The 23,296-nt window shown below is 43.4% G+C and overlaps 1 protein-coding gene across 4 annotated transcripts; it reads right to left on the bottom strand.

Annotated features, from left to right (window-relative positions):
- Window positions 1-861: 861 nt before the first annotated feature.
- Window positions 862-22,860, bottom strand: LOC104147330 (cystine/glutamate transporter). Of its 4 annotated transcripts, XM_068945288.1 has the most exons (14): window positions 22,551-22,860; window positions 22,368-22,452; window positions 17,716-20,298; window positions 14,575-14,701; window positions 13,675-13,790; window positions 12,776-12,901; window positions 10,375-10,474; window positions 10,241-10,285; window positions 9,925-10,048; window positions 9,508-9,611; window positions 7,506-7,602; window positions 6,415-6,564; window positions 3,272-3,446; window positions 862-2,314 (listed from the first exon to the last, which is right to left on the bottom strand). In XM_068945288.1, the coding sequence occupies exons 3-14, from the start codon at window positions 17,909-17,911 to the stop codon at window positions 2,250-2,252; spliced, it is 1,425 nt and encodes a 474-aa protein (XP_068801389.1). In that variant the 5' UTR covers window positions 17,912-20,298; window positions 22,368-22,452; window positions 22,551-22,860; the 3' UTR covers window positions 862-2,249. The 4 variants fall into 4 exon arrangements, 3 of the variants coding, with proteins under 3 accessions (XP_068801389.1, XP_009678238.1, XP_009678240.1); XR_011141418.1 differs by lacking the exons at window positions 22,368-22,452; window positions 22,551-22,860 and adding an exon at window positions 20,922-21,039 and having other exon boundaries at window positions 6,415-6,502; XM_009679943.2 differs by lacking the exons at window positions 22,368-22,452; window positions 22,551-22,860 and adding an exon at window positions 20,922-21,039.
- Between the last annotated feature and the right edge of the window lie 436 nt (window positions 22,861-23,296).

Raw genomic sequence — 23,296 nt, forward strand, 5'->3', positions numbered from 1 at the left:
GCTGTCTGCATTTCCAGTGTCTGGAAAGACTTTGAACACGTATCCTGTATGTGCAAGATCATTTTACTTGCACAGTCAGCAAAGGCACTGGAGTGTGGTTTCCCTGCATTTATCAAACGATTTATCATGTATAAACAAATCGTGATCCAGGAAGCAGGATTACTTGCTTTTCCCCACAAATTTCAGGCCCCTTCCCTTTTTTTCCTCAGAGGAGAGAAACGAACAAAAAAGCCGTGTTTCACCCTCTCCGTATGGGTTTCTGCAGACATACAGCAGCTCTGTTGTAACTTAGGACCACTCCAAGGTTTGATGTGTGAGTACTGAGGCAAAGCGTGCTCCCACAGCCCGGGACCAAGCAGACAGCGTCTCATGCCTCTACTTTGAGATGCAAAAAAATCACAAACCCAGTATCTGGCAACGGATACTGGCAACAGGGTTGCCTCAGGCTGCATTTAGACTATGGGGCTCTCCTGCTCAGTATCGTTTTCTGCACTTTTGTTCCCCAGCCACCCAGATCAGGGTGCTCAGAAAGGTGTGCAAAGCCGGTTCCTGCACTCCCTGCTGCACAGCTGACCCGTACCTGGGAATCTGGAAACATCACTAAATTTATCAGCTTAGTCTCACCTCAGACCACACTCTCTTTTGAAGCCCGTATCTTCTTCTGTAAGTTGTGATGGTTTTCCTAGATAGCATGGATGTCCTGTTGGACAACATCCAGCAGCTTGTATGTAAAATAATCTGCAGGGGAAAAAAGAAAAACAAAAAACAAAAAAACCCAAGTCCTGCCACTATGACACTGCTCCCTCAGCTCGAGTTAGCACAAGAATGGGAAGAAGGCGTAACAAGAATAATAATTCTCAATTGCTTTGGAAAACCCTTATTTATTTCCAAATCTTAACAGTGCAGTTCACAAGTTTAGGTAGATTACAGTGGTTTTATAAATGCTACTCTGGTTTTACTCCAAGTACCTAAATGCTTGATACAAAATATTTAAAATGCTTCATAGTCTGCTCTTCCTTTCTCCAAAGGCTGCTAGACAAGTTTCAATATACTAGTTCTGGTCTTTTAGAAAGAAGATTAACATGTAAGTGATTGTAAATAGCTAATTACTGTATCTTGACATAACTTTGCAACATTAATAATGTAAGTCAAAGTCATTCAAAAACAGAAACCTTTCTTTTGTCAATAGTTCAAATGAGCATCTACACACTCATTCAGGAAATCATTTGCCCACAGATTTAAAGTTAAAGCTCATGCATGAGGTCTTTCATGCCTTCTTACCACACGAAAGGTGCACTTATTAAGGAAGTCCAATGCCCAAATTTCTCGGAAGATTTTGCCTAATTAAAAGAAAACTGTATGTCACTGGAGCTGGACTAAAACCTAAGATTTCAGTTTCACTGGTGGTATCACAGTTTGGCTGGGGAAGAAGGGAAGAACCTATTTTGTCACGTTCTTGCAGGGGTTTAGCCGCTTGTTTTTAATTTTTAAATAAGTGTTGGTACATTTTGAAATGTCATTTCAGAACAACACGAAACTATTTTTCAAATGAAAATAAACCTACTTTGTTGACACAATGATCAAAGTAAAACATTCTAATCTTACTTTATTAATGATTTGAATTCCAAATGATTTCCAGATATTTTTTTCATTAGCCTGAATCTGCATTTTCTGGTAAATGAAGTTTTATTCCCTGCACTCCTCCTTTCCAAATAATTTACCTTATTTATAATTTTCTCTCCTCATGCTCACTTCCCTTTATAATGCTTGTCCACAGCACCATCTCGAATGACTACTACAATGTTTCTGCTTGAAACCTGCATCTGATTTTCCTGTATTAGACCTCCTTGAATTCTGCAACAGGCTCTCTTCCTCTATTTACCAGGTCTGAAAATTTAAAAAAAAATATACCTTTCACTGAGGACTGGGCTAAGCTGCAAAGTTAGGATCTTGTTTTTAAATATACTCTGCAGGGAGAGAAAGGTTATTTCAGGGAACTAGATTGATTCACTTAAAAAAAAAAAAAAAAAAAAAAAAAAAAAGGGACATAAAAGCAGATGTGGCACACTCCTCCAGATCCCAAGTGGCAAGCTTAACAACACTTGCAGCAAGGTTTTGGTTCAGGATCATCTTCATTTGCAGTGATTAAAAGACTAAGAGCATGACCTGCCTTTGGTAGGATCAAAGGTATCAGAAATGGGGTAAGTAGATTTTATCTTCTGTGATGCTTATCTTCTGTGATGGTTTCCTCAGTAAGTCTTAATTTCTTGTTGGACTACTTCCAGTAGTATCTGCAGTTTGTGTGTGAGATAATCTGAAGGGAGAGAAAAGGAAGAAAGTTTAATCTGGGGTTTATCTTGAGCTACGGCTGAAAATCAGTGCATCAGCTCTGATGGATGGAGCTTTTTATGTTACCAAATCACTGTATCTGTTTCTCTTCTTGCTGTATGTTTTCTTCTGTTCTCTGGTTCCTGACAGGCCTCAGCCCAATATCAAATTGAAAGAAGTCAAAATTCGCATTTGAAATTATAAATTATAACTAAACTTTTATTTAAGAGTAAATGATTGCACTTATGCCAGCAGGGATGCATCTAAAGTAATGCTAGATATTGCACGGGGAGGAAACGTATCTCATTTACACACCTGCTTCTGTGCCCAGATTCATACCGTTAAGAAAAAAAAAAAAGAAAGAAAAAGAAAAGAAAAATCAGAATGCCTCATATAGACAGAGGCATATAGACCAGATAGACAGCTGGCTGGCTGCGTCATCTTTTCCTACCAGTCCTTTCCCTGACCTTTCAGTAAACGTATTTGTGCATGGGATTACAGACTCTGTCTATCAGTCTCTCCACAGTAAATTTTGATCTCGCTGTTCAACCTCAACTAAATTTGACGGAGAGGTGGTAACCCTGAAGACATGGTAAAGTTTAGGGAAAACCAGGGCTGGGCAGTGAAAGCAAACCTCCCCGCTCCCCTCATTGGTAGATCTCAGCCCTACCTTTTCTAAAATAGAACAGCAGAGTGGCTGATGCATGTATTCACAACCAGGACGCCAGCCCATGCGCACAGGCGGGACCTCCAGCCACCCACCGCACAGCTCTACTGCCCGTCCCCTCAGCCACGGAGGCTGTATCACGGGAACGGCTTCGTAGGGGTAGTGGGATTCATGATTTAGATTCCACTAGGTCTGTTGCCGAGGGAACAATTCATTTCGGAGACGGGCACTGGAAACAAACCAACATCCCTACCTGAAAGGCAAACGCATACTTACAAAACAGGCTACGGCAACGATCCGACGTATGCCTGTGGACTGTGAGGTAGTAGACCGGAAAACCACTTAAAACTATGGTGCATCCAATACTAATGTTTACAGGGTCTGAGTAGAAAGACATTCCCACTGTGAAGAGGCAGATGATGGTGAAAGAGACAGGAATGAACAGGGGAACCTAGGGAAAAGAGCACAGATGACTCTCAGGAAAAACTGACTGCTGTAGCAAATTGGCATTCATATGTGCCAGCATACACTATTCACTTGTCAGTCTTAAAGAGGATAATAAAAATTCTATCTCTGCATGCTATTTCTGTACAATCAATTGCCAAAAAGTAGGATGCATAGAACGACATTTACTTGTACCACCCTTGGGAGGGCAGCCCAGCATGCGCTTCTCAATAAGGTGCACACCCCTCTCAATTTTCTCGGAAGATAAACCTCACCTCGCTCACAGTGAGGCATGAGCAGGAGGAGGAAGTCTACCATATCCCCACTGCTCTCTGAAGGTATTGCACCCGCGTGCATATACATGTACCAACTTGCCATTTGTGACAATTGCTGGTGGAAAGACCGAAAAAAAGAGAGTAGAACAAGCCCTTTGAAACCAGCCATTGTTTAGTTATAATGTTAAAGACTCATTTTGATCAACTTCCCTCTTGCCTGGGACTTATAGTGGCCAAAACAGGATAAATCAGGCTCTCTACCTCCATAGCTCCAGCTTTGGGAGTATGATTTTCAACCCTAAAGAAAGACCAAAGCAGCAGTCAGCACCTCAGCCTCAGTGCTATTGGATGATCCAATTCATCTGGGTTATCTGAAGAGCCAATTGGAATAAATAATAATGAACAATAAAACTGTGAAACATTTCCTTAGTCTGTGGATCCAATCTCAGCCAAGTCACTTCTTCACCATAACTCATAGAATAAAGGAGATCCTGATCACACCTTGGATGACAATCTCTTTTTAACAGAGATCGTATTTCAGATGCTAACCATGCGGAGTTGGAAAAGGCTGATTGCTCAAGCCATGGCTGCTATCCAGCTATCAGGCTGGCGTGCTCTTGCTGCACTCTTTCCAGTAGAGTTCCTCAGCAGGAGCGCTCCCTTCCAGGATGCCAAACAGGCACACGCTCATGTGGCACAGCTGCTGGAGAGGTGCGTGAGGGGAGTGCTTCTTTCTCTTATCGGTTTTTCTGACTATTTTTAAGTATAAAATTTATAGGTTAAGAAAGTACCAGCAGAACCACTTAAATTTATAATTTGTTCCATATAAATAAGCTAGCGTCAAAAGAAAAAAAAACTTCTTTTTCGAACACTAGAGAGCAGCACACGCACACATCACATTTATGCACTTGCTCTTTTTTGCAGCTAACTGGTCAAGTTTGAAGCGACTATAAAAACTAGGGAGAAGGAAGGCAAAAAACAACCAAACTGACCAAAGTGCCATTATTTTCCTCACTCACCCGATCCACTTTTAGAAACTATTAAAAGCCTAAATCTCTATTTAAAACAAAATGAGGCAAAAATTACAGAAACTGAAAGCATCATCGGTGCTGCTTACTACTGTACACCCTGTAAGAGAGAAGCCTAGTTTGAAAAAGAAAACTTATGTAAAAGCTGCCTCTGGATAAATACATGACGGCAACCAGCCAACAAGTGGAAACATTCCGTGGTCTCTTCTAAAAAGTCTATCTCCCGCAAAGACCAGGAAGAAAAATTACCCCCGGCTAAGCATCAGGTCTATCTCTGCCTGGGGAGGAGTCTTAGGAGTCATGAAAAGCGTTTCGTTCCCCCGAGTTTCTCCCCGATCGGTTGCCTGGTGCCTGTGGACTCGGAGGTTTCCTCTGCAGAAGCCAGCTGGAAGCACCACACAGACACCACGTGAAAAAGGCACAGATTCTGCATGGTTTAAGCAGAGGCCCAACAAATGCCTTCTGCAGATTATCTGGCAGTGGGAAAGGTGCCCGGAGTGCTACAAAAGCTAAGAAAGGTGCTCTAGCACCTGCTCCAGCTTCTCCTGTTGACATGAGGGGACCAGCTCCTCTCCGCGAGAGGATCACTGCACCCAGCAGTGTGCGAAGGGAGGAGCACAAGTCACTTGAGAGGCCCAGGGAGAAGCTAGGGAAAGGCAGCATTCGAGGACAAGGCAGCCTCCAGCTGCCACCGAGGAGGAGGGATTTGAAGCCTCTTTCTTTCCCCCTCCTTCCCTCTGCCCACTTTTACTGCCTCTCATGGCTTATGGCCACAGGTACAATGAGTCCAGAACATGTCGGAGCTCTGCACATGTACATATGGGGCTGTGCCTCCAAGGTAAATCCCACGCTCAAAACAGTCACAGGAAACATAGTGTTCCACCAGCAACCAACCAAACAATACGTGAGCTAACAGCACTGGCTAGCAGCTTTTTATACCCCACTGCCTTCTGTGCTCTTAGTACAACCGCAGCAGGCAAAGGTCATGCGTGGCTGCAAGCTTGCAAAGCAACTCTGTCTCCCTGCTGCAAGAGAGCAGGTACTTCTCCACGGGGCCATAAACTGCGCCATCCATTAGCTGCTGATAGCCGGCTGCTGAATAAAAAGTTTCATGTTATGTACCTGCGTGCTGTGCATAGCCTCAGGGCCTGCAGCACTTGCACACAAGCTGCAGTACGCTATACAATATATTTGTGACAGGAGACAATTCTCCGTAAGGCTTAAGCCTGGTTTTCTCCTAGGATCTCTTTGTCAATTACTCCTTTCCCCCAAGCCTGAGGTCATTCTCCTCCTTCTCAGCTGAAGCTGACGCTTATCTACCACTGAAATAACATCCAGGCAAGGCACCCTCCTTGCCAACCCATGAGATTGGGTCTTGTCTTTCTTGCATCTCCCAGGTCCCAGCCTGATACTCTTTCCTCTAGAGCAAGCTGCCATCTTATAGCTATGACGGGTAACACACCATGCAGAACTGGTTTTATAGTTCTGTACAGTTTTACAGTTGCTCCAGCCCCAAGAGCTCTCCACATGCCTTTCTGACCAGTAGGAATCGAGACCCCTCAGAATCTAAATGCAATCAGGGCCACATATTACTCCAATTCTTAACAAATCAGAGCGAGCAAGACATGACGACCTGCATGTTCCTGATCTGTACATGTGCACCATGCATTACCTTGAATGGGCTGTGCAGCTCCGGGTGGCGGTAGCGATGGACGATGAGCCCAAGGGTGGCTAATCCTATGAAGAGCCATCGGGAAAAGCTGAAGAAGTTCATTAAATGGTAGATATCTCCGATACACACCATGGCAGTAACCAAAGGGAACTGAGCATTGTGAAGATGAAATACAGTCATTAAAGCCTTACTGCAGATCTCGAACTGGAAAGGGTAATATGGATCATCTCCTCAACCCCCCCCCCCCAACAATCACAGGCAGCTACTTCATGGCCCCAACATTTCAAAGGTTACAGTACACTTTACAAAACACAGTCACAGACCAAAGGCTTGTGGTGAAAGGTCTAAATACACAATTACGATGTGCTACAGAACAGACCAATGGAGATCAACAGCATCTTTGGGGGTCTGTGTCCTAGGCACGGCAATTAAAACATGCATGATCCAGAAGCCCGTGCTGCCAGTCAGCAGTAGCCAGGCAGCCCTGGAGCTTTGGGATACAGAAGTAGTGAAATGCCACATGAGGGGCATTCTAATTTATCTTCCAAAAGCTGGGGTTGTAAACAAAGGGAGTGTGCAAGACTATATATAAAGATATTGCTAAGTTTCAGCAGGTCAGCCAAACCGCAACAGGCACTGCAGCACTGTCAGACTGGAGCTGAACCATTGCTAGCAGAAAAAAAAAAAAAAGCAAAACTGAGAGGATCTCCGCAAATGTATTTTCCTTGTATTTCCACCACATCCGGGAACTTCAGTTTCCCAAATAGCTGAAGCCTGGGAGAGATGCTTTCATAGGATAATACTGAGCAGCAACTGTGGCAGATGATAGGAACAATAATTTTAAAGAATATGTCCAAGGCAATGAGCCAGGGAGACTGATGTAGTGGGTTCAGATCCCACTAATGGCATATGTGGACTTCCTAGTGTGCAGCCAGTTCCAATAGTCCATCATCTTTATTTTTTGGAGGTTGAGGTAGTGTCTTAACTCCCTTTAAAACTCATGAGCTTCTCCAGGCTTTGCAGATTGCCAGATAAAATGAGAAAGCCAATACTGCAAGAATAGAGCAAGTCAAACAGCCAGACCTCCTTACCATTAACATGACAGCAGGAAGAGGTGTATGCCTTCGAATATGGATCATAGAGAAGAGAGGAGGCCACTGTCCTTCTCTTGAAGCCACAAACAGAGTCCTAGGAAGAGACAGGGAGCCCTAAGCTCCAGCGTCCTACATTCACACTAGAAAATGAAAAGATCCGTTCCTGGACCGATCTAAGACCACTGCACCCCTACCCACCAGCACACACCGGCTTTCTAAGGTCACAGTTCTGCCCTTAGCCAGATGTTTGAGGGAAATTTGGAAAAACAAAACAAACAAAGAAAAAACCAACACAAACAAAGACAAACAAGGTTGAATTCCCATAGTTCTCCCAGGACCAGTTAGTTCTGTGCAGCACAAGATCCACCAGCGGCATCACTGGCAGCATCCCCTTGGCTGACCCACTAGCAGAGACCTTTGAGCAAGTCCAAAGTGACCATGAGTGAATTCAGCCTAGAAACAGAAGCAGGGAAGTTTCTTGCCATCAGAGAGGGAATTAGCCTTTCCAGTAGGAAGTAAAGGAGTCACAAACCTCAAGTCATTATAAGAGAGGCTGGTGAGCCTATGAAGGGATTGTCACTCTTGATGCCCATAACAACAGGGGACTGGGCTCAAGACACAGGAGGCCCTGGTAGGCCTATCACAGCAGCAGCTGCAGACCAGGAATAAAAAATACATATATTTAAAAATAAATAAGCAAATAAATAAATAGCAAGGTTTTCAAGTGACAGGGGGTTTTCAAGCCTCTGGCCAGCAGTTGGAAAACAGATTTTAGCGTGCTCCAGAGAAGCCAGCTACACATAGGCCCAGCTACAGAATGGCAGCCGAGAGCTCCTTGCCCCCATCCCTCCTTTGAATCATGGAAGGGCAATTAAGGGGAAAGCATTATATCCAATTTCATGAATTTAATCTCCGCAAACATACCATGCCAGAGCATCAGCTGGACTGGAGCAGAGCCCAAAGCAGCTGGGGCATGAGTGTAAAACTGGTTTTATTGCAGCCTCTGTGATTTTGCAGGAGTGTGCCTGGCCAGCAGCCAGGGAGGCCCTATCACCATTTATATGGCCTTTTTGCAGTGATTATGTTAATGACACCAGGACAAGGGAGAGAAGGATGATAGGGGCACAGGGAAACTCTGTGCTGCCCAGAGACTTACCATGCTCAAAGAAAGTCACTATACCTAGAGGAGCTAAAGCAAAGGATTCTCCACACTGCATTTAATACTGGACTTGAAAGTAGTGAATTGAATAAATCATTAGCTCTTGCAGTAGGAAACATCCTTTTCGTATCTACTGATTTGCCCTTTTGCAGTCAAAGCCATGAAACAGAACTGGCTCCAGAGAGTGCTCAGCTCCTCAGGACCAGACGGACACGCCCCTTCTGCGTGAGCTCTGCCCCTCTCCAATTTCAAGACTCCCAAAAGGACATGCAGCTTAGTAGCCAGTAGCGCTGCCAAGATGTTTTTCTATGGAACAAGGTTATTATTATAGCTATAGTATGATTTGTTGAGCCTAGGCTATTGCTTTAGGAATGGCTTGGTCCTGATAGCATTCCACTGAACTCAAAGTAAAGTTCTCGAGGGAGCATTTGCCTTTGGCCAGAGATCCTCAAAACAGAGGGATCCTCTGCCCTGGAGCAGAGCAGCTGAGCTGACCTAACAAAAAACGACTCAATTTTACTGAGCAACTGCCAAGGTCAACACTGGAATCACTGACGTTTCACTTGGATTTAAACTGAAGAGGTATGCAAGGGAGATAGAAACCTTGCTTTATAACCAGCTCTAGATAGCAATGTCTAGACCTGGCCACAAGAGGAAAGGATAGACTGTTAGATAGCCGACAGCAATTGTCCTGTAGTTTACCTCTCGGGAGTCAAAGGCCCTATTTCTCCCCAGGAGGGGCTAAAATGCCATCAAGAGGACATGCAGTTACACAGCTTACTGGTGCTTTCCCCTGTGATTCAGTAAGCAAAAAAGGTAACAAATTCTTAGGAATCTGACCTTGAAAATGTAAAGATTCCTCCGTTCATTGTTCCAAAGCAGGACAGCGCAACAAGGACAGGGACCACTGAGATAAGACTTTTGAAGGCTCGCTGCACAAAACTCTGGAAGAAGAGCAAACGACTTCTGAAATATGTGATGATCTCTTATGACATCAGATTCAAGAGAAGTAACTGCAGAAACCATGACTGAAGGAACAGAATATGAATCTTACCTTTTCTACTGTCATCTCCAGTTTCTTTTTCGTTATCTTTTAGGTAAGATTAGAAGAAGCTACTATTGTCCAATAATCCAGAGAAATGACAAAGCAGAAGGTCATTCTATTAGGAAAACCATTTCCTAAATACTTGCCACGACCATCCTTTCAATACACGTTGGTCACACTGAAGATAGATAGCAATTGGGGCAACAACTCACCACAGCAACAGCTGGAGATGCCAGAACATCTTGTGTCCCTAGGACCGTGTAATAGGAAATGTTGGTGAGCATATACCCCACAACTACAGTGATCACGGACACTATCACAGCCAGTGGGATATTTCTACAAAAGAGAGAAGAGAGAGATACAACAAACAAACCGTTATCCCTCTGTTATTCATCATACCCCTGCAGAGTGCAGCCGGCGTTCGTTAGAAGAACCCACAGACATTTTTCCTTAATTCCTAATATTCGGACAAGCTAATGTACTTCAGAGGCTGACAACACAAGATTCACGTGCTTATCCTTGCCTTACCTTTCAGGTCTGATCAATTCTTCACGCACAAAGCTAGTCTGAAACCTGCACGGTAGAGGAAGATAAGGAGAGAGTTTGAATCTTGACTCAAACACCAATCTGCTGCCCCTAAAGTGTTCTCAGATCTCACCTACCAGCCTGAATATGCAAACATCCCTGCATAAAAAGCCAAGGGCAGCTTATCCAAAACCAGTGACTGTCTGTCAAAGGCATCCTGGAAGTTTTCCGTGTGGCCTGCACAAGAGAGAAACAAAGAATAGAGAGGAGGGAAACATGAGAAACAGGCTTCCATCCCATGGGTTAACATCCCTTGTACCTCTTGTCCAACCCTGGGAAAAACGTTTGCAACTTCTTTGTACTTAGATATTCAGATTCATTTCATTGCTTTAAATTGCAGTGCTGTGCTGCAATGTTTACTTCATAAACAGTGACGGAATAAATCTATCTCCCATCCAGCTATGAGAGAAATTTCAGAAATTTCATTCAGGCTGTTTTTTTTTTTTTCTTCTCCAGATAGTGTCTGCTGTGGAAACAGGAGATCATGGAGACAAGGCGACCTAAGTTGTCCTCTTCTTTCTTTGGGCCCAAAACTAATTCACTGGGTTCACACACACACACAAGCAGCTGGATGCACGCTCTTTTTTGATGTTGTGCAGCCAACGAAGCAGCTAATTCAACTCTTGCTGTGCCACCTCCTGACTCTTCTGCAAGAGCGCTGACCCCAGCCTCATGCTGTGCAGAGCATGGGAACCAAGGGATGGAGGAGGGAGCACAAGGAGTGGAAACAGCCACCCTGGGACATTGCTGCAGGAAAACACGCTTCCTCACCGCCTCTTCCAACCATCAATACACTGCCCGGCAGGAGGAGAAACCAAAGAGACAGAGAGAAAGAAGGAGATCAGATGAAGATCCCATTTTACTAAATCCTCCAATTTTCAGAAAAGTGGTCTGCTTGAAAAAAAAAACGGACCAACACTGAGAAGTGGAAGGGAAATGGTTTGTTTTACAAAGCCATGCTTGTTCAATAAAAATCAAAGTCAAGATTTTGGATGTTAGCCACATTTTATCAACCAAGGTTTGTTAAGATTTCTTTAGAAGTAAAAGGCGTGGAGCTCACGTAGCTGGGCTTCAGCAGGAAAGGGATGAAATGGCACAGAGCACATGGAGAGAATCAGACACTTCTACTAAGGTGCCTCTGTAAGGAGTTCTTCAATAAGATTTAGGCATCCAGACTTGAAGCCAAAGAAGAAGTAATGGCAGAGGAAAAGACAAGAGCATAACCAATGAAAGTAGCATCAGAAAGGGGAACAAAGCAAACCTGGATTTAAAAACAAGCAAAAAAATGTAGTCGGAAGGAAGATAGATTTGAAGAAAATTAAACCAAAAAAAGGAAATGGGACTACTAGGGTAGGTTTTTATATTCTAAAACAACTGCTGATAAGTGATGGTACATAAAAAGGATTGATTGTCCACAGTGTATCAATGAATGATTTACAATCCCCCATGAGTCACATGAAATACAGCCTGTCATACTGGGGTCTCACAGTGAATTCTCTCTCCAGATGTCACCACCACTTATCCTCCTCATCAGAGGAGTGTGCCAGGGCTCCAGATTGTCATTCGAAGGCATTCCTAACAATAATGGCTCAGGATTTCTGGCTGCAGGGCAGTCCTTCAGTTCAGATGGGTTGCCAGCCTGAGGGGATTTTTACATGTTCAAAGAAGCCAGCTTCAGACATGAGAAAGAAACATGAATGTTCAGACCAGTGCCTTTGTTGTTTCCTTTGCAGAAGGTAATAGCATGAAGACAGAGCAGGCTTCATCCCTTGAGTACGAATGTCATGGGCTTTTATATAAAAATAAGGCTTGGATTAAAGCCAGCACCCTGGGTGTCACTCCCAGAAGATACCACTGGTAGGTTTTTTTTCCTCTGAATGTGAGCATGCAATCCAGCATGAGTCAATTGTAAGTTTACTAAGCTACTGTCTATTTCCATTGAGAGGTAAGATGCATAAGCTTAAGCTACAGAATGGTTAGAGGTGCAATTACCAGGGCTTAGCTGATGGTTGGTAACTCGTTACATATCTGTAACTGGCTCAAGTCACTGCGGGATGCTGTCACATATCCCTGATGTCCATCTGATTCATGTTTGTTGGAAAGGACTTCGAGCCAAGCTGAAAACAGGCTAGTCTTACACTGAAAGAAGTCTTTCCCCAGAGAAATGCACCTGTATTATTCTGGGTAGACTCACAGAGTCTCCTGCGATAGAGGGCAGACTCACTTTTCCTGGAATCGCTTTGGAGAAAGCACAGCCCAGGTAGGTGCACTAGCCTCAGCGCAGTAACACAGCTCAGGTTTCAGACTTAGGCTAGTTCACATCAGTGGGCAGGCAGAGAAAGCTCCTGCCAGCAAACATGGTACCACACGTCACTAAGGACAGCAGAGCTACCCTGCTATGAACTGATAAATGCCACCCCGTGCAGACATCTCATGAACAAGCACCCTTCCTGCTTCAGTCACACTGAGCACGCATACCTTGGGCCAGAAGCATCATCCCTGGCATGATGATGAGCGCAAGAGCCAGGAGTTTGATGAAGGAGAGAGCCGTCTGCACCCAGGCACTCCAGGTGACACTCCAGGAATTAAGGGTGAGGACCGTGTCTGGAGAGGAGACCACATTGCTACAGCCATAGTCGGAGTTCAATACATGCAGGAAGAAGTACAGTAATGCTCCCTGCTCTAGGGACGCAAGAGAGAAGGCTATGTCTTTACAGGGAGGACATTCTGAGCAACAGATGTCAGAAAGGATTAAAGGTATGGCCCAGCATATAACATTTGAAGGGGAAGCTGAGATACGCTCCTAAAAGCAACCAGGAGCCTGGTTCCTGCTGGGTGATCCACACCTGTCTGGGAGAAACACATCAGTTTGCAGGGACATCTCAGCAGCAGCACATCACAGCCCAGAACAGGACAGGAGAGCTTCATGTGCTGAATGAACCAGGCAAGGAGTCCAAAAGCTTGATCCTTATGCCCTCAAACCGGGTGGAGTTTGCACCATTGTGTGTGCATCATTTCTCCTTCCGTGCTTGGCACGGTCCCCTCAGAGGCTCCCCTGACACCCTCCCGTCAGTGATCAATGCTGAGCCCCCAGTACTGGTGGGCCGCAATGCTCTCCAATCTCACCACTCGCCTCGCTCCCCACCACTTGCATGGTGGCCACAGGGATGGATGACTGAGGGGACCATTCTCTCTTCTTCTACAGGGGCCCTAAACCAGTACCTTGGATCAGGAAGCTTTGAGTGACCGGGGAGGTAACATAGGGTCTCAATTCCACAGCGCTCCCGAAAGATGACGCCCAATCGGCACCTCTGGTCTGTGGCAGAGAAGCTCTGCTCTCTCCAAGACTGGCCACCAGCATTAAAGTTTGTACTTACAGTATCCCAGGAGAGACACAAGCTTCACAGCAGGGAGAGGGGCCGCACAAGGGGCAAAAAAAGGCTCCAACATGTAACGTCCGAATGCCAAAGACACCACAGCACTGTTGGCAGGCCTGGAAAGGGGAACCAATTCACAGAGTCACATGGTGGTCTGCAAATGGCCAGAACAGCCTAGGTTAAAAAACATAGCATGATGAAAAACTGCCCACAACTCAGGAAACATGGAGGGAAGGAAGGTTCTCCACCCAAATGAATCCTGTTCTCCCACACACAAGATGCATTGCGGTATAGTCTCCTTTGTAGCTTTTTTCAGTAAATGGTTTAGAATCACATGCTGCAAAAAGCTTAAATCTAAACTTGAAATCAAGAGCAAAAGTTGAGATTAATCACACTGAGCGATACAGTGTGGTTCACATGTCCTGCTTCATCTCAGCTGACATGAAGGATGCAGGTTACTGTGAGGGGAGGACTTTCTTCTTCTTTGATGTAAATAAATAAATAAATACAAGTCATTTACAGTTTTCTAAAGTATTATTTAACTCAGGGCTAAGGCAGAAAGTTTTCTGCACAGGCGAACCTGAGAAAGTTTAACAATAAAAACAGAAGATCTGAAATAAACCTGGCATCTACTCTCAATCACCGAAAAATATCACGGCCCTTGGAGCATATCAGCTGTCTGGGCACAAGAGAGATATTTTTCAAATACAGATTACATTGAACACATGTAGCTATTGAGTCATTTTGTCTTCTTCCTTTCATCACTGGAAACCTTTAAAAGTAATTCATACTGTACTTTTTCCTCTAAAAAAATACCTAGATTTTTACCTGGCACCATAACTTTTTTTGAAGTCTTCACAGCAACTAGCAAAAGGCAAACCAACAAACACAATGTCTTACCTAATAGCAAAAAACTCTGCCCACAGAAATAAGAAACTTGGCAGAGGCCCTAGTGTCTCCAGTATATAGATATAATGTCCTCCAGACTTGGTGATTCTTGTTCCAAGCTCTGCATAACTCAAGGCACCTGCAAAAGTTTGGGTAGAAATGAATCAAGTAAATCATTCTGCGATTCCTGTGGAACTTTTCAAGGACTGAAAATTTGGATTTTCAATTTGTAAATTGTTTAAAATAAGTAGTAGATTAAAGGGAGAAAAAAGGGGGAGGGGGTATTTTTTAAAGCATAAGCACTTTTCTTCCCTATTTTTGTATGCCAGTATTTCAAAGTATGTTCTTTTTTCTGTCAGAAGGAAAGAAATTGTATATTTTCAGATTAATGATATAACTTTTCCACAGAAGTTTATCTGAAAAAGTGTGTCAAAGAAAGTTTGCGCTGCACTACAAAAGATTTCCTTTAAAAAACTCTTGGATGTTCAGGTTCTTTCATTTGTCCTCATAATTAGATCACAATAACAGTGCTTGCAAAGTCATTTATAGCAGCTCAGCTGACAGACAGTAACTTAACTGATCATTTCAATCATGTTTTTGATCATGGACCATGTTCCTCTGTCCTTATCTTGTGCCTTAGGATGAATCTCTTTCTTCATTCAAAGATACCTAGACAAAAGACCTGGAGAGACCTCTGAGAGAAAAGAATTGCCACCTAAAGAAAAAAAAAACACCCCGCTACCGCAGAGCATAGGAAACTTCTCAGAAAGAGGTTCAGCATTTCTCCTCTCATGTGCTCACCTCCTCACATATGAGTGTGACAACAGATTTGACAACCGCCCACTCTTGTCTTAACAAATGCTTCAACACCTCCCTCCCTCTTCATCTAGGCCGAACGAGAAACCCTAGAAGAGGCACATTTGAGAAGACAGCTTAAAATTTTCAGGCAAACTGATAGAAACCATTATACCTCCACCAGTGCCAAAAAAATTCCCATCTGTTTTTTCTGCATAGCAATTCATTATGCCATTCGAACACATCTGAGCATGAATCTTAAACCCTGCCTACACTAGATCCCTTTGCTATATTAAACATCCTTTGTTCACCAAAAGAAATCATAAAACACTTCACTACACATTATGTACTCCACCTCCTTGCACATAAAGTCCCTTGCAAGCGGGCTGAGCACTGTTTGGGTGCAATCCCAAAAGGTGAGACCGAACCGAGCTGCACTGTTTGAGGTCTGGATGTGAGGGAGCTGCAACGATCAGCCAGCCCCCACCTGCCTCCTCCGGGTCAGGCCAAGCTTCTCCTGCCTGTCCTCAGCTCCGAGGTGGCACAAAGAAGAAAACGTGGAAAGCACGTAGGGCTGGACGCAGCTGTGGCCGGGACAGGACAGGCAGCAGAGGAGACAGCAGAGAAGCCAAGCAGCAATACAGCCATTCCTCCAAGTCCTGCGGCGCTCATGCCATATTCGGGTAATGCTAATAGTGAGGGTTCCCATTCTTCTAGCCTCTCTGTCAGTAAATTCATCCTGAACTCCCATTCAAAGCCTTCAGCATGGGCAGACACCTCCTCCCATTTATTCCACTGGGTCTATTTACATGCTTCAAGCATGTATTTAAGTGCTTTGCTGAACTGAGACTATGGGACTTGTATAAATGCCACACCTAAAGGAAAAAAATATATAAAAGAAAGTAGGTTCTTTTTAAAACACTGCAAAAAAGTGTCAGAAAAATGATCAGGGAAGGTCATCAAGCTGATAAAAGGGAAGAGCATACCAACAAATTCAGTTACAAAACACAATAACTTGACAAACAGACTCCCAAGGCCCTGCCAGAAGACACTATAAAAGGACGCAATGGAGAGAGAAACCTTTCCAAGTGCGGAGGTTTGGCTATATGACCAGCACATACTTCATAATTTATTGCTCTGCTCAGTTAAGAGAAGCACTGCGCTCACACTATGTTTTAAGATTTTCCTTGAGCAAAATATACCATACCCCAAACAATCACACAAAATATATCATACCCCAAACAACCACATCCCACATGTACCACAAACGAGGCCTACACTTAACAGTATATGCAAAAACATGAAATACTGGTATGCATACGCTAAGAGGAAGAACTAGAGTTGTTGACAGATTAACAATTGACCATCCTGATTTCTGTGTTCTGAAGTACTCGCATGCACATGCAACAACGCTAAGGGGTTTTTTTTCACACAACGTATCTCCTTTTTTGTTGTTGTCGTCATTGTAGTTTTTTTTTTTTTAATTATGAAGGAGGAAAAATTTTAATGTCACCCATGGAAATAAACATCCTCCCCAAAGTTTTGAGAGACCCTATTCAATCCCATGTAGAGCGTTTCTGAGAAGGTGCTTTTATACAGTTAACGAAAGATGGAAACTGAAAGCCATAGGTTGTATCAATGGTAATTTTAAGAGCTATGTTATTTCAATGAGAAAGTCCACCCGCTGTGAAAAAAAAAAAGTTGTTGAATGGTATTTGCCACAAAGTGGAGCAAAATGTAATGCAGAGAAAGCAGGACTGAAGGTGTCAAGAATTCATCTACTCCGTCTCCTTCCTCCAAGACGGAGTCAGATATATCCAAACCATTTCTGGCAGATACACGCCTACCCCTTGCTGCTACAGGCTCCGCAGCTCCTGCAGCAACCTGCTGTCGTGCTTCTCTGTCCTTACCGACAGGAGTGAGTTTCCCTTACTGCGTTTTAAGACTGTTACTTCTTGTCCTTTTCACAGTGTATATGGAAAGCTCTGCATAGCCTTCATTCTAGCAGGTACCTTTTAAATACCGAAGTCTCACTTCCGCCCGATAATGAGTCGGTTCCCATATTTTTTCCCGACTCTCCTGGCAGATCGTAGCCATTTTAACCCCTTTGCCCCAGACTTGCATGTGATTTCATATTCACAGATCACAAGTGCTGAAATTTTCTCAGTCACCATAAGGGAATCATTTTAACAAAAGACCCTTAGGCCTGTGTGGCCCCAAAGGCTTGTTAAATCTTTGTTTCTGTTGCGTGAGGGAGAGGGAATTTTTGGTCTGTTCTGCTCCCAACTTTTTATATGTAAAAATTTGCTGGCTCCCCTCATCTCCCAGGAGCTTACGCAAAGGCTGACAAAAACTCACCAAACATGGAGAGAAGCCCACATGCAAACCAGACAATCAGGGAGAAACCCACACTGCCAGAGTTTTTCAGTACTCCTTTAGGGGAGATGAAGATGCCACTTCCAACCATGCTGCCGATAAGAAGCGAGAAAGCCCTCAGCAAAGTAATCTTTTTCCTCAGAAATACAGCCTCCTCCTCTTTCTGGTCTTTCCCCATGGCTCCTCTAATCCCAGGGGAAGCTCACACATTCAGAAGTTAAGGTCTTCAAAGTGTCCGCAAGGTTCACCTGTAATAGCAGGAAAGAGTTAGGGACTGGGAGTCTTTTTTTTTTTTTTCTGGATACGATTTTTCACAGCAACCTGTCAAGATCTGTTGAATCTGTTCTGCTCAGCCACTGGATACGTAGAGCAAACAAAATACAGTTGCATTTAAACACAGGGCATGATCTCTCCCATTGGCACAGTTCCTGAGAGTGACTGCTACCTTCTTCTCCCTCTTCCGGCAAGGAGTACAGAGCATTACAAGTTCCATGCCAGACTTCAGGACATGATTTCCAAGTGCAACTTTAACGCCCAAAGATAAGTTTGCAGCCTAGACTGGAACTGACCAGGTTACAGTTAATTGAAGGAGCTCTAACTTGGGTGAACATTGATACTAGCACTCTAGCAGGAAACATCCTCCAAGATTTCAAGCTGCAAACCTAAGAATCAAGACCTTGCGGATCTCTGACTTCAAAACTACTCTCTCTCTCTTTTTTTTTTTCCTTCCTCCCCAAGAAGCAAAGAGCTCTGTTAATTGGGGTGCACGAATGATCTGAGCTGCTCTTATTTCCTATCCATTCTTAGTGAATGGACATACTCTGATTACACTTTTATCACTAGGGCTTAACTTTATCAGTGTTTTTTAGTATATTCTCAGGCCCTTTTGCCATCAGGGGATTGAAGAGCCAAGAATAAATATTATTTATCCTGCAAAGGGCAGTCCTTGATACCAGAGAAGTTTCTTCCATTATTACAAACCCTTTCTCAATAACAACAGCGTGAGTAAAGAGCTTGTCTCAGAGAAGAGGGAACTTCAGGCACTCTAGGGATCCCATAAATTGAGCTGGACCTAGTTCTCTCATGCTGCAGTAATCTTCTACCTCATAATCTTGACTCTCATTCTCCACATGACTCAATGCCCCTTCCCTGCAAGGAAGGGCAGTATTATGAGCTCCATTTACAGACAGAAAAAAACCAAGAGACTGAGGTTAGAGTCCATGCTTAAGGTCACAGAAATCTGTGACCGAGAAGTGGACTCAGGTTGCCCTCAGTTCTAGCCTGGTACCTTTACCAAGAAGCTCTCCTGCTTAGGTATGTAAAACAAATTCACACCAGTTAATACAGTCTAATTTTGCTGCAACAAACCTGCTTATACTTATTCTAACAGCAAGGATATAGACATTTTACACTTCTCATCAGCCCTATTAGAGCAAACAAGATTGGTCTGGATTCATTAATTTGGGTCCTACCCTCTTCCAGCCACACATCTCCCTCCAATAGCCACATGCTGTGCTTGAAAGCAAATGATTGTCACTTTTCTCTATTTCATAAAACATCACTTAAATTTTTGTGAGTAATACTCATAAAAATGGATTTGCAGTTCAAATTCAGCATTTTTTTCATTATTCCAGTTCTGTAAATTGTAGGTATAATAAATATTTGCCCCAATCCCTTGATTATATACTATTGTGAAGTTACATGAGACCCCTATTTTCAGGATCCCTTAAATTATTTAATAATTGTAGTGGTGTGTTCAAGAGCAGGTAATGGTCACCTAAGGAAGCACATCTAAGAATCCAAAAGTTATTTTCTCAATAACCTGTATTTACCATCCAAAGATACAAGTGTCCCCTTAGCTTTGACAGAACGCTTCCTGTTATGATTCACCCACGATACCACTTCGTATGCCCCATCTAAACTCAGTCTTCTACATCCCTGGTTATTTTCCCTTCCTAGATACCAGCAGGAAGAAGTAGAGTTTATCCTTTCTCCATCCTTTCAGCAATGCTAGCTGGTTTCTCTGAAACCTCGCCAAGCTGCCACAAGCATCTTCCCAATCAAATGAGCCAGGCTGGCTTGTTAAACCTCTAACAAGTCGTAGTGGACTGCTCAGGCTCTGACGGGTCACATCAGCTCAGTCCAATATCTCAGACCCGATCCCTTATTGCTAGCTGGAGTCCCAAAGCATCGCAGGGCTGCTGGAGACAGTGACTCTGGAGGGGCAGAGAGAGACCCCAGGGAGCCTCCTGAGCTGTCAATAGCATTTCCCCTCAGTTGCTAATTAACTCGCATGAAATACCCATCATCTGCTGTTTCTCAGCCGAAAGGGGAATCGCAGAACGTTCGTCAGCAATGGTAAAACACAGAAGGTTCACGGAATTGAAATGAAAATGGAGAGATGCTTTGTGCACAGATACGTCTAACATGCTACTGCTAGAAAATTTAAAGTGCACTTATCTGTTTGGCTGGCTTTTAAACAAAGCAGATGTATTTACAATCCATCAGACTCCCATTTCTTGCTGGACTCCCAAGGCAGCAAAAGACAGCTTCTCTTCACGGGCTCTGAAATTACACAGAGAAGGGGGGGAAGAGAGATCAAACCAAATTTACAGACCAGGTTAATGATCCAAAGTGAATGCCAAACGCCGTGCTTTTGTTCACACGCTCTTTTATACTATTGCCATACAAGAACGTTTGGAGATAAAGCACCCCAGTACAGCGAATTTCAGAAATGTGAAATCTAGCAGGATTTGTTCCAGAAACTGTTGAAGGAGAAGGGAGAAAAACAAAAAAAAAAGTAACAGAAAGCTATTGAATAGCACTTCAAAGAGACACCTAGTAGACAGCACCGCCTGGAGAGACCATTCCTGCTTGCTCTGCTTTATAGTTAAACTCCAGCACAGGGCACATTAAAATGCAGAGTTGTTAATCCTTGTGGCAATGCTTAAGAATATTCACAATGTGCTTAGCACAAAGGAAACGTACAAAGCTGGGGTTTGTTCACCCTTTGACTCAAACTGCAGGCTCAAATCTTTCTCTTTCCAAAACGCAGTACCTTTGCATGAGATCACCAGCCAGCAGGACTGGAGAAAAGCAAAGCCATTTCACAGTTTTTCTCACCTGCTGTTTTTTTACTTGCTTGTTTTTCATTTTTACTGATTTTTTTTTTCAGCCATTAATCTTACCTCACAGGCACTGTAGCGTGGATGAAGATGAAGGAGACAAACAAGCATAAAGGGAAAATCATATTTGTTATTTGCAATGGTGCCTAAAGGACCCAGCTGAGAGCAGGACTCATTGTGATCGGCACACGGACAGAGCAGAAGATGTTACTTGCCTGAAACGCTATCAATCTAAATAAGCAAAAAGCAGAGGAGGAAGAGAGCATCGTTTACATCTACGGAACTGAGACGCAGAGCAACTAATGACCTTCCTAATATCACGCAGGAAGTGGGTGGCATCCTTGGGAAACAAATCATATCTCCAGAGTCCCAGTTCAATGACTTACCAAAAAAATAGCTACTAGCGAATATTTCTAACTATTTACAGCTGTATTTTCTTTGTGTGGGCCTCAGTCAATACGATACAGCCAAGAACAGGTTAACCCTTTCCTTTTCTTACTATAAAAGATGCAGGGCAAACTGTTCTCCACAGTCCCACTTTTTTTTCTGTGCCAAAAAATGTCACTCCAATTCAATGTTCACCACAAGACATAGGCTCTAACTAAACAAAATCAGCAGTGAATAGGAGCTTTTTTATTCATGCATGAAAGTAGCATAAATAAGCTTTAATGAGACTGGTGGTGCTCTGTTCTGGGAACTCAATCAGAAAAGCTATTTAGGAGACCTGAGAGATGTTTGTTTATAGACTATAGTGAACACAAGAAACAGGCTAAAAAGACAAGACATGCGGCTCACTTCTTTTCAGCTTTCTACAGCCGGTTTACAGTCCTGGATGAGAAACCCAAAGGGATAGTAGTTAATAAATCAAGCTTGCAGCCTAAGATGTTAGCAATAAATCCAGGGTGATCGTCCTAAGCATAAACATAATTTTCAATGGCTCCTCTTTCTACAGTGTTTCCCCAATTTATTCTTTTGACTTGTCTAGGAAAAGACTGCAATTTCCTCACATTTCTTTCTTAATAAAAATAATTTAAGTATGGACAGCAAAACAGTTCTTGGCCTGGGTCACGCTGATCACCTTTATCCTCACATTTAGGCATTTCTAATTCTCCCTCGGGCAAGACTGACATTTTCTGGAAAACAGACTGGTGACTGTGATGAGTCTGGACCTCATGACGACATGATGGCCTTTTAATTGAGTGTGTAAAACAATGTTGACTCCACACTTCTGATGCTTGGCAAGAAATAGAACTAAACTAAGTCTACTTTTTAAACAGCAAAATTCTCATTGTTTTTTTAGAGTACCTTCCAACCAGAATTTTCATCCTACAACTTTAAAATTCTTTATTAAACCAGGCTGCCAAAGCAGCCATTACCAGCAGGTGATATCTTAACTATGATGGTGCCAATTCATTTTCACAAGATGTACAGATCGTATGATGTCTTGTCACTTTTCTAAGTGTCTGAGTGTAACTCTTAATTCGATTTCCACAACACATTCACACTTACGTGCATCCAGAACTCATTTTCCATTAACGATCTGCAGGAACATTGGTTCTTTCATGAGCGTTTCTTCCTTTCCTGCTGCCAGTGACTTACGCAAAACAGAAATATGGGAGAGAAGCGCACCTGATTAAAACACACCTAACTCTTCCATAGCACCAGCTGTTAAAAAATACCAGAAAGACCTACTAGCATCCCTGTGAAATAAGCAATTCCTCTTCCTACAAACAGGAGAAACAAATATCCCAGATGCTGCTGCCTTGCCCGTTGTTCCACAGGGGCCTAAAGGAGCAGCACCCAGAGGACCAGGGACCCTAACTCCTAAGAAGGAAGCCACTTTGCATGGAAACTATCTAGGAGAGCAGTGTTTGCTTAGGCTAACATCTTGGCTCTCTAACATCTCTTGTGGGGCACGGTGTAGGGAACTGTCCTCAGAGCCTTGTTCTTTCGTGGGTGATCCTCCAAGCAGCAAGCTGTTTTCACTCTTCAGATCAGAGCTCCTCCCTGGAACAAGACAATTTGTCCTATTTGAAACTGTTTTCTTAGCTGCGTAAGACAGAACACAAACAAAAATAAATTAAATGTTTCTAGTAGAAGAGACCCAACAGAGAAGTCCAACGCTGTAGCAAAGTACAGCCAAAACTTCCCCAAACCAGAATCCTTTTTAACCATTTCAAATCAAGAAACCCTGTAACAAAGCAGCAGTCCTCCTCCTCCAAAGTGATTTGTGGCACTGCATCAGTACTATGGGCTGAGGGTTTCTGCCTGTAACATGGAGACGAGCAGTGCTAAATCCCAAGACCCCCAGCTCTTCCAGAAGAAATTCCTCCTTGAACTATATCTTTGTTTTAACCTCTTGCCTTGAGGTTAAAAGAGATGCAAAAAAAAAATTGCTTCCTAGCCACTGCTTGGTGATTTATCAGAAACATGTTAAC

The sequence above is a fragment of the Struthio camelus genome, chromosome 1 (assembly GCF_040807025.1).
Source record: "Struthio camelus isolate bStrCam1 chromosome 1, bStrCam1.hap1, whole genome shotgun sequence".
Taxonomy (NCBI): Eukaryota; Metazoa; Chordata; class Aves; order Struthioniformes; family Struthionidae; genus Struthio; species Struthio camelus.

What these genes read in the sequence shown, in the direction of transcription:
- LOC104147330 (XM_068945288.1), bottom strand. Translation starts at nt 17,911, where the DNA reads ATGGGGAAAGACCAGAAAGAGGAGGAGGCTGTATTTCTGAGGAAAAAG. An exon ending in ATGTTTGCATATTCAGGCTG is followed by an intron (nt 10,286 to 10,374) that starts GTAGGTGAGATC and finishes TCTACCGTGCAG; the next exon opens with GTTTCAGACTAGCTTTGTGC. An exon ending in TTCCTGCTGTCATGTTAATG is followed by an intron (nt 6,565 to 7,505) that starts GTAAGGAGGTCT and finishes CACAATGCTCAG; the next exon opens with TTCCCTTTGGTTACTGCCAT.